This window comes from Rattus norvegicus, chromosome 16 (genome assembly GCF_036323735.1).
Source record: "Rattus norvegicus strain BN/NHsdMcwi chromosome 16, GRCr8, whole genome shotgun sequence".
Taxonomy (NCBI): Eukaryota; Metazoa; Chordata; class Mammalia; order Rodentia; family Muridae; genus Rattus; species Rattus norvegicus.
This window is the reverse complement of record NC_086034.1, coordinates 71,778,845-71,788,994: the sequence shown is the minus strand read 5'-3', so window position 1 is coordinate 71,788,994 and position 10,150 is coordinate 71,778,845. Positions and strand designations below refer to the sequence as shown.

General features: G+C 54.4%; 1 protein-coding gene across 1 annotated transcript; it reads left to right on the top strand.

The window, feature by feature from the left end:
* The first annotated feature begins 5,484 nt into the window (after window positions 1-5,484).
* On the top strand, window positions 5,485-9,655 carry Zfp703 (zinc finger protein 703). Its single transcript, NM_001109425.2, has 2 exons — window positions 5,485-5,759; window positions 6,724-9,655. The coding sequence occupies exons 1-2, from the start codon at window positions 5,514-5,516 to the stop codon at window positions 8,257-8,259; spliced, it is 1,782 nt and encodes a 593-aa protein (NP_001102895.1). The 5' UTR covers window positions 5,485-5,513; the 3' UTR covers window positions 8,260-9,655.
* Window positions 9,656-10,150: the final 495 nt, after the last annotated feature.

Genomic DNA, 10,150 nt, shown 5'->3' with positions numbered 1-10,150 from the left:
ACCTATGCCTGCATCTGTCATGAGGGATAATAAAACCTGCCCAGAATAACTCTGAACTTTGTTGTAAGCAGAGGAACACAAAAACTCACTTGGGGAGCGGAGATATGACTCAGTGGATAAAGAGGCTTGAAGTCATGCCTAACCACCTGAGTTTGAGATCCAGGGTCCACATGACAGAAGGAGAAAGCCAATTCCTATAAGGTGAACACTCCGACCTCCACCCACACACTCCTCAAGCCCTCTCTCTCGCTCTCTCTCTCTCTCTCTCTCTCTCTCTCTCTCTGTCTCTCTCTCTGTCTCTGTCTCTCTCTCTCTCTCTCTCTCTCTCTCTCTCTCACACACACACACACACACTCACTCACAGAATAGATTTGAGACGCTAAGGCTGGAGGATTGTTGAGTTCAAGGCTACTCAGGATTAGAAAGCAAGATCCTGCCTTCCATAAGTGCATGGTTGGGGGAGGAGGGAATCCTTTTATGTGAGATATATATATATCACATATATACATATATATACATATATATATTCATTCAACACTTTGTAAACTCCAGTTGTCTACCTTAGATTTTTCATGAATATGTTGAGATGAGATATAAATAAGTACATAAACATGTATATGTAAAACTGATATATGCATTTAGGGCTGGGGTTACAGCTCAGAGAGCTTGTCGGGCATGAGTGATGCCCTAGGTTTGATTCCTATCACCAGAAGGAAAAGAGCTGGGGGGAAAAAAAGAGGAGAACCAATGAAAGGAGATAAAGGAGGAGGAAGAGGAGGGGGATCAGACAGAAAAAGAAGCCAGGCTAGAGAGAAGAGAAATGACCGGCGAGCTTACTGCACTGGATTAGGTAACTGCTTAACCTTTCTGGGCTCCCGTGTCTTCGTCTGTGCTTAGGGCTAACCCACTTTCAGGAGTTCTACAGGAGTGAACTGAGAGAGTGGATACAAAGTGTTTAGAATTGGGTCAGCTACTGCCTCAATGGTCAAACACTGCTAGAAAGTAAGGACATAGAGGGGAGAAAAACAGTGTTTCCACAGTCCCGTGGGAGGTAAGACAAAATGCCCCGAGACACCTGCAGAGACAGACCTCTGAGCCCTTTTCACCACAGCAAAGTCTTCCTGTGAGACTGGCTGGCCTGGCTCTTGCCAGTTCGCTGCCACCAGTCCTTAGTGACCCTGTCATGCCCCAGGCAGTGTCTGAAGGCTGGGGTGGGGCAGCTGAGGAAATGCCTCCAGAGCCCAGTGCACTGTGCTAACTCGGGGCTTGTGGCCAAGGCAGTAATTGCCAGCTGCTGAAAGATATTAAAGGCAGGGAAGGAAAACCAAGTTCTCTACAAGACAGACTTTGCGGAGTTCTTACAGCTTGTAAAAAAAAAAAAAATGTAAATAGTTACCCAGTGAGATATTATTTCATGTTGTTACTGCTAGGGTTTGAGTATTATGCATGAGGTAATCATTCAGGCAATTCCGCCCCAGCATGGAGTGAAAAGTGCCCATTACCCCCTCACAACAAATCTACCACCTCTCGCTCTCCACCTGACTCAGGCGTTTTTTTTTTCCCCCTGGGTGGCAAATTTTATGTAAATTGAAGTCTGTGGAAAAAAAATCTATAAATATCCACAATTTTCTAAAGGCTTTTTTTTTTCAATAGCTTTTGAGGGGGTATTTTTTTTTTAATACATTGGACTGGAACCTGGAAGAAGGTCTGCCACCAGTTCCGTGGAATTCCCAGTCTAGGCTGAGATCTCCGGGATCCAGACGTTGATGGGTGAGACACTTAGTGCATAACTTTGCAGAGCAATTTTCCCAAGAGGCAGACGGTACACTGCATCCCCGGCATCGTTTACCTGGGATTCTCTTTGTCTCAACACTCCACTTGCGATGGCCACTCTTAGATTTTATGTATGGGAAAAAACCGAAGCGTATGGGGAAAAGGCAAGGTGCCCAGGTCACTGCCTCAGCGCGCCCTCAAGGCCTGATTGTGCTGGGGACCTGACTCCATATAACTCCAGGAACTTCAGGTAAATAACAAACCCATTCCTCACTCTTCAGCTCTGGCTGGGCTGCTTACAGCATCCAGTATTATGGAAAGCATCGCATAAAATCAAGCTGGCTCGTGATTCCTGCTAAGGAGATCGATCGTGAGTTCTATCTAACCCAGGCCAAGCTACATAGTGAGATCCCGCATGCTAGACAGAAAAGGGAATGACTTGCAGATAGGTCATTCTTTACTACAGTGTCATAGAAACAGCTTCAAGTAGCTTTAACCCTGTCCTGTGTGATCACTGCTCCTCACTCCCGAGGAACTGACAAATAAGAGCCCGTGCATCTGCCACATTTCTGCAAGGACTCGGGCTGGGTGCCCTGCTCAGCAACGTTTTACACGGGTTATTCAGGCACATTCCTAACACAATGCTCTGCCCACTGCTGGCCCCTCAGTAAACACGGACCGGGGTTGATTAATGAGTCATGTTCTCTCCCAGGTGGCAGGCCATTCCTTTGAAAACTGAACTTCCTTTCAGGCGGCTGAGGCCCAGTGTAGTGCTCTGTATGGGGTAACAATTTTGCTAAGTAAATGTCAAATAGTCATCTCGATAATCATCTGCAAGTGTTTTAATTAGGCCTTGGGCCTAGCTCAGTACGGTTTGTTTTTTTTTTTTTTTCCATTTTTCTCTCAGAAGGAAACTGGATAGACCCAATCAAGGACACTCTCCTGTCCTTACCAGCACCCCAACGTGTGTCCCTACCCTCTGTGTGTGCTGCGGAGTGTGTGTGCCCTGCATTCTGTCCAGGAGCTGTAAGCAGACCTGGCCTAGACAGCATGCTGTCTGACGCCATTATCCCTGTCCATGATAACTGCTGTGAGCTTAGAGAATTAAGTTTCTAAAAAGGACAATGTATAGTTCCGTGGGGAAATCACCTACCCTTACCCAGCCCGGACATCCTGTCTGCACCCATTCTCCCTTTTGTTCATTTGACATCTTTCGACTTTCCTAATAAAAATACTCCACCGTCCTTTCTGTGGCCTCCTGCCCTCCCACCCACATTCCTAAGTGTCTACTCTCTTTCCCTCCAACTTAGTTCCCATTAATCATTTCAAACACACATCTGCTCAGCTCCTAGAAGGGTTTCTAGGCTCACTCTCCCAGCTGGACTTTCATCTCTGTCTCCAAACTCTTCCTTCTTCCCAGTTCTTCCTCCGACACATCCACAAAGACCATCATCCCTCTATAGCCTAACATCTGCTCTTTTCTCCGGAAGGCCAAAGGACCTGGTAAGTTTGAAGTAACCCTGCAGTGAACTTTGTTAGGAAACAGGGTCTCACTCTGTAGACCCTGTTTGGGGTCTGGAGCCCTGTTTGGCTAGACTGGAACTCACTAGGTATGCCAAGCTGGTCTCAGATTCATCACGTGACCCTCCTGCCTCAGCCTCCTGGGTGCTGGCTCCCTACCCAGCCTGAAGAAGAATTTTAAAGATAAGTGTTTTCAGGGGACTGTGAGGTCAGAACGCATAGGCTGGTGTGAGCAGAGCTTAAGGGAGCTGGGGCAGGGAGTAAATCTTTGCACCATAAAATAAATGAGAAAATCCTCCTCTTTTCTGTTCCCATGCCCTTCCTGCTGCAATGTGGACCATTTCGTCAGGGTCAGGGCACCTCTGGCCATTCCTTTTCAACTCATTTTATAAGATCTAAAGATGAGGGAGGGGACAGTCAGGCAATTTCTATATACATTGATTTATCCATCCGTGTGCATCCAGGGAGAGTTTGAGTTTAGTGTGTGACTGGCGTGGCCTTGAAAGCTGCCTGCCGTCGTCTGTCCGTCCGTCCTCTTTCCTGAGCATCATAAAGTTTATGATTGTTCTATGAGTAGTTATTTCTCTCACTTTGAAGATTCCTTTGAAAGTTCTTGTTCTCACGTTGTGTTGAGTCATTGGTACCAGAGTCAGAGGGAAAAGAAAAAAGGGAAAAAGGAAAAAAAGAAAACAAAAAACAAAAAACCGTGGGTCAGCACCACGCACTCAGAACCACATAGTCCTGGGCAACACAAACACAATACAAAGACAGAACTTGATGGTCAGAGTGACTGAGAAATCACAACTGGAAAGTGGTATTCAAAAGGAATGGCGACACCAGCGCGCCTCCACTGGCCACTGAGGGCATGCAAAAGTGGTCACTCCAGAGCTGGGACACAAAGCACCATTCTCAGCTTATTGAGACAAGAATCTAGAACTTTACGGTCAGGTCCATGACTATGTAAAAATTAAAAAAAAAAAATCTCTGACAAGTGTAAATACATACTTTTTCCGGAAGGCTTGGGGGAATCCGAGAGGGTACTGTTATTATCAATAAAAAAAAAAGTTTTATTTCGAAGTTTCCCTGGGGGAAAAACCAAGAGCAGTCTCTGGAGTTTGTATCACTCTGCAGTGCTGAGACACCCCCCCCTCCTCTAGGATACCGGCCTCTACTTTGATGCGACTCCTAACCACGTCGCCGCCGCCAAGCAGCAGCTCGTCACAGCAGGGTGAGGTAGCTTTACGACTTTAAACGGGACAAGAACCCTGAAACACACCTAAACACGATCAATAATTCAGGGCGCCCCCGGGGCGTCCCAGGAGCTTTGAGGCAGCGCTCCTTGCCAAGGGAGGCAACCTTCAACCACGCTTCACCTAGACCATCCCTCCTGGAAGGGAGTCTTTCAATTTGCAGTCTGACTGGACAAGCTCAAAGTAGTTGGAAGGGTCCAGGCAGCGCCCAGGGAATAGTGGATGCCCCCAAGGCTTCGGTGCTTCCAAGTGAACACATCCGGGAGAAGCCAATTAGGGGAAAGAGAACCGGCCGAAGCAGCTCGGAGAACCGGCCGAGCTCCCGAGGCGTAGTCCGCCCCCAGGCGGCCCCGGGGAGAGGCTTGGATCCTAGGACCGGAGCAGGCGCCGTGCGTTCCCACTCCGGTCTCCACCCTAGACACTAGTGGGAAGCAGCGGGCAACAGGAGAGCCAGCGCAGGAGAGGGCGCAGAGCCCGTGTCCAGAAGTCCCATCCCTTGTGTGACCCGTTGGCTAGGGCAGCTGGGCACAACCCGCAAAGGAAAGCGGATCCAGCGCGCGGCGAAGGCCGGGAGGCGGCGACGGGCTAGGGCGCTTTAAGACTCTCCCCGCCCACCGGCGGCGCCCGCCTCCGCCCTCCGCTCTCCCCGCCCCGGGGTCCGGGAGAGAGCTGCGATTGGGCGGGCGCGGCGATCCCTTTGAAGTGTGGCTGCAGATCGCGGCTATTTGACGTGCAGCTCGCGGAAGGCGAAGGTTTTTGTGTTGCTCGCCTGGGCTAGCGGCGGCGGCGGCGGCGGCGGCGGCGGCGGCGGCGGCGGCGGCGGCGGCGGTGGAGGAGGGGAGGCGGCACGGAGGCGCAGCGGCTGCTGCACGGCGTTCGACGCAGCGGAGCGAGCCCACCCGCCCCCGGAGCTCGCCTCCCGGAGCTTCCCCTCCCTCCCCGCCCCCCCAGTGGCGCTGCCTCCTCCAAATGAGCGATTCGCCCGCTGGATCTAACCCAAGGACACCCGAAAGCAGCGGCAGCGGCGGCAGCGGCGGCGGCGGGAAGAGGCCGGCGGTGCCGGCAGTGGTGTCCCTCCTGCCCCCGGCGGACCCCCTGCGCCAGGCGAACCGGCTCCCTATCAGGGTCCTGAAGATGCTGAGCGCTCACACCGGTCACCTCCTGCACCCGGAGTACCTGCAACCGCTGTCCTCCACTCCCGTCAGCCCCATTGAGGTCAGTCTCCCGGCGCTGCCCACCTAGAACTGAACCCACTCCTCCACCCATGCTGGGCCCTTGGCTCTGCTCCCTGCCCCCCCCGCCCCCAGTAGCTCAGTGGGACGAGAGGCCCGAAGCTGGCCACGCTGGCGGAGCTCCTGAGGAGGGACGGAAGGCAGGAATCAGACCCCTCCAGGTTCTCCCTAGACTCCTGGGTGGAAGGTTTTTGCCCACTCGCCCTTTGGAGCTGCATGTTTTCTATAGGGCTGGATTTGCTCTTGTGGTGCCCAGAGTCCTTTACTTTTTCTGTGGCCCCTTAGAGTCCTGTCCAAAGACTGCTTCTGGACCTCCCTCGCCTCCACCCCGATCTGTTCTCTTGGAAGCCAGAGGTGTCCCTCTGCATCTTCCGCGGCCTGGTGGGGCACAGTGCAGAAAACCAGGCACTCGCGATCCTGGGTCTTTCTTCACCCTACTTCTCAGGGTGTCCTCCCTGGGAGGGAGGGAGGGAGGGAGGGAGAGAGGGAATGAGAGAGGGAGGGGCTACTCACAGGGCCAACTGCGGCTCTGCCTTTAGAAGGCGCCTCTCCCTACTCTTACCCCGAGCGCCATCACCAGAAACCCGTCCCAAACGAAGTTCTCCCAAACTAAAGGCTTAAGTTTTTCCCTGGGCCAAAAAGATGGGAAAATTAGATTAAAAAGGGGGGAGAATCACCACCCCGATTACAGCGAAGTCATCTTTATCTGGGAGGGCCGTTGTTGAGTCGTTTCTCCTGCGCGCCAGCGCCCATGACACACTCAGGGACTAACCCACAAGGCTAGTGCCATTCTGCCCAGCTGCTCCGCCAGAGCCAGGCCCTCTTTGGGTGACCCTCTTCTCTAGGCCCCCGTCATTCCCCCGGTGCCTGACTCTGCCTCCCTGCGCACTTGGTGGGTCTCCTATTCTCACCGTCTTCTCATTCCCCCTTGCCACTGTCTCCCGCAGCTGGACGCCAAGAAGAGTCCTTTGGCTCTGCTAGCCCAGACCTGCTCGCAGATCGGCAAGCCCGACCCGCCGCCCTCGTCCAAGCTCAACTCCGTGGCGGCGGCGGCGGCCAACGGGCTGGGATCCGAGAAAGACCCGAGCCGCTCCGCCCCCGGCGCCGCCTCTGCGGCCGCGGCGCTCAAGCAGCTGGGGGACTCCCCGGCGGAGGACAAGTCCAGCTTCAAGCCCTACTCTAAGGGCTCCGGCGGCGGCGACTCCCGCAAAGACGGCGGCTCCTCGTCGGTGTCCTCCACCACCTCTTCGTCCTCCTCATCCCCGGGAGACAAGGCTGGCTTCAGGGTCCCCAGCGCCGCCTGCCCTCCCTTTCCCCCGCATGGAGCAGCGGTCTCCACCTCGTCAAACTCGTCTTCGCCGGGCGGCTCCCGCGGAGGTTCCCCACACCACTCAGACTGCAAGAGCGGCAGCGGCGGGGCCGGCGGCGGCGGGGAACTGGACAAGAAAGACCAGGAAGCCAAACCCAGTCCCGAGCCAGCCGCTGGAAGCCGAGGCAGCAGCGGGGACTCGGCTCACGGTGGCCCGGAGGCCACCGCATCAGGGCGCAAATCCGAACCGCCCTCCGCCCTGGTGGGGGCGGGCCACGTGGCCCCAGTGTCACCCTACAAACCAGGCCACTCGGTGTTTCCACTACCGCCCTCCAGCATCGGTTATCACGGCTCCATTGTGGGCGCCTACGCCGGCTACCCGTCTCAGTTCGTGCCTGGCCTGGATCCTAGCAAGTCTGGTTTAGTGGGAGGTCAGCTGTCCGGGGGCCTGGGCCTGCCACCCGGCAAGCCCCCCAGCTCCAGCCCGCTCACCGGGGCCTCCCCACCCTCCTTCCTGCAGGGATTATGCCGTGACCCCTACTGCCTAGGAGGCTACCACAGCGCCTCGCACCTCGGTGGCTCTAGCTGCTCCACTTGCAGCGCGCACGATCCGGCCGGGCCCAGCCTTAAGGCCAGTGGCTACCCTCTGGTGTACCCCGGGCACCCCTTGCAACCTGCGGCGCTCTCCTCCAGCGCCGCCCAGGCCGCGCTCCCGGGCCATCCTCTCTACACCTATGGCTTCATGCTGCAGAATGAACCGCTGCCACACAGCTGCAATTGGGTGGCGGCCAGCGGGCCCTGCGACAAGCGCTTTGCCACTTCCGAGGAGCTGCTCAGCCATCTACGGACTCACACAGCCCTGCCGGGCGCAGAGAAACTTCTGGCCGCCTACCCGGGGGCCTCGAGCTTGGGCAGTGCCGCAGCAGCCGCTGCAGCCGCGGCCTCTTGTCATCTGCATCTCCCCCCGCCCGCCGCCCCAGGCAGCCCCGGATCGCTGTCATTGAGGAGTCCACACACTTTGGGGCTAAGCCGGTACCACCCCTATGGCAAGAGCCACTTATCTACAGCTGGGGGCCTGGCAGTGCCGTCCCTTCCCACAGCCGGACCCTACTACTCGCCATATGCACTGTATGGACAGAGGCTAGCTTCCGCCTCGGCGCTTGGATACCAGTAACCACAGCTCTGGCCCCTCCCAGCCCTTCCCCACCCACCCCTTCCTCTCTCTGTCCCACTGCCTTCGACGCTGCAACCTCCATTACCGCTTACCCCTACCAGGATCCAGCCCAGCCCCCCACCCCACCGGACTGTGTATTTATTTACTATAATGTTAGCTTACAAGCTGGGAATCTAAGTGCATTAATGACCACATGAGTCTATGGTATGCAAAAAGTCTGTCTCCCCAAATAATACTATTAACCGCCCAGGTAACTCCATGATCCCCCACCCCCCTCTCCCTTTTTTTTTTTTTTTTTTCTTCTTCTTCTTCTTAGGTTTACGTTTTAAGGTTTCTGGGTTGTTTGGTTTGGACTGATTTGGTATTGAGGAATGAAGGGAGAGTTGGGGTTCTACACTTTTAGTTTCCCCATCTTGGGAAGTTTCTTGCATGAGTCTTAACTGTTAAAACTGCATTTTTTTTTCCTTCCCTTTTTCCTTCCACCCCATCTTGTTTCCTTCCACGTGAGGTTTTAAATTTTTTTTCCCTTTGTACAAGAAAAATCGTAACAGTTTTGGAGGAGAGGGTCAAGGGGGTTGGGGGACAACCTTGGTGGCTGGAGGTCTTGAGCTGTGATGGACCAGAATTCTGTTGTGCTGTGTGGTACTCCACAAAAACAACCCGCCCCCCCCCCACCCCCAGCTTCCCACATGAGCACGTGGTTCTAGGCCCTGAGCCCTCAAATCAGATCACAGCCTTGACCCTCCAGGGTGCTCGGAAAGTCCCGGTGCCACCAACAGTTGGCCCAATGGCCTCCAACTAAGCCTGCCACTTCTACCTTTCTGGCCCCTCAGGGACCCACACCTTTCCGTGCAGTGGGATTGCCGGCTGACAGGGACCTGACACATCCAATTAAATGTCTTAGAAGGCCCCGCTGGCACGAAATTGCTCTTTATATTTTGTGAAGTACTTTATCGTTACTATTTTTTTTTCTCTCCCTAGTTGGGACTGTGGCCTGCCTCCTCCCCTGGCCATAGGGGCGGGGTGGGGGATCTTTGATGGATCCCTCCAAAGCATACTAGTCCTCAAGTCAGCAAACCAGACAGCAGTAGTAGCTCTGTTGGGGGCAGGCTGGGGACTCAGGGAGCCCTAGGATCACAGCACTCCCTTCGCCATGTCCCAGACCTGAGCCAGCAATCGCCAAAGCTGGCACTGGGTTTCCGTGGGTTCCTGCAGTGGCTAGGATTAAAGACTTAACCAAGTCTTCTCCCCAACACCTTCCCTCCTTCCCGGTCTTACGCAGCGCCGGGGCTGCGGGCCTCGGCTGCGGGGCCTCTTGTGGGGTGAACAGAGCTCTCCCTTGCTAAGACTATTTTGTTAATAAATGGACTACTTGGCTATATTCACACCGTGGTGTGCTTCTCTCTTGCTTCACCCATGGTCCCACTTCTAGACACTTAAGCAGATGCCCTTGTTTTGTTGAGGTTTTTTTTCCTTAAAAGCGTTAGGATTTCCTTCTGAGACTGTGGTTAACCTTTCCTCTAAGGAGGGGACTTAGACCAATGTATTACAAATTATATAAAACCATCTTTACTCCCTACCCCATCCCCCAATTTAATCGTTTGGCTCCCAGGGATACTTCAAAGGCCTTGGCATTTCCTGGGGGCAGAGTGGAGCGAGGGCGCCTGTGAAAGTAGATCTTCCCCCGGGCGGGAATTCAAGGGCTACAGGGTGAGAAAGGGAACCAGGAAGGAGGACTAAAGCTGACTCCCTCTGAAGCCTAGGCCGGCGGGAGGGTGAGCAGAGACGTGTCTCTGGCGCCATCTAGTGGCAATACGGAGGGCTACAGGCTCAGAGGCCTCAACTTGTTCTAGTCACCTTGCAGTCCCCAAGATTGAGGATTTGTAGGGTA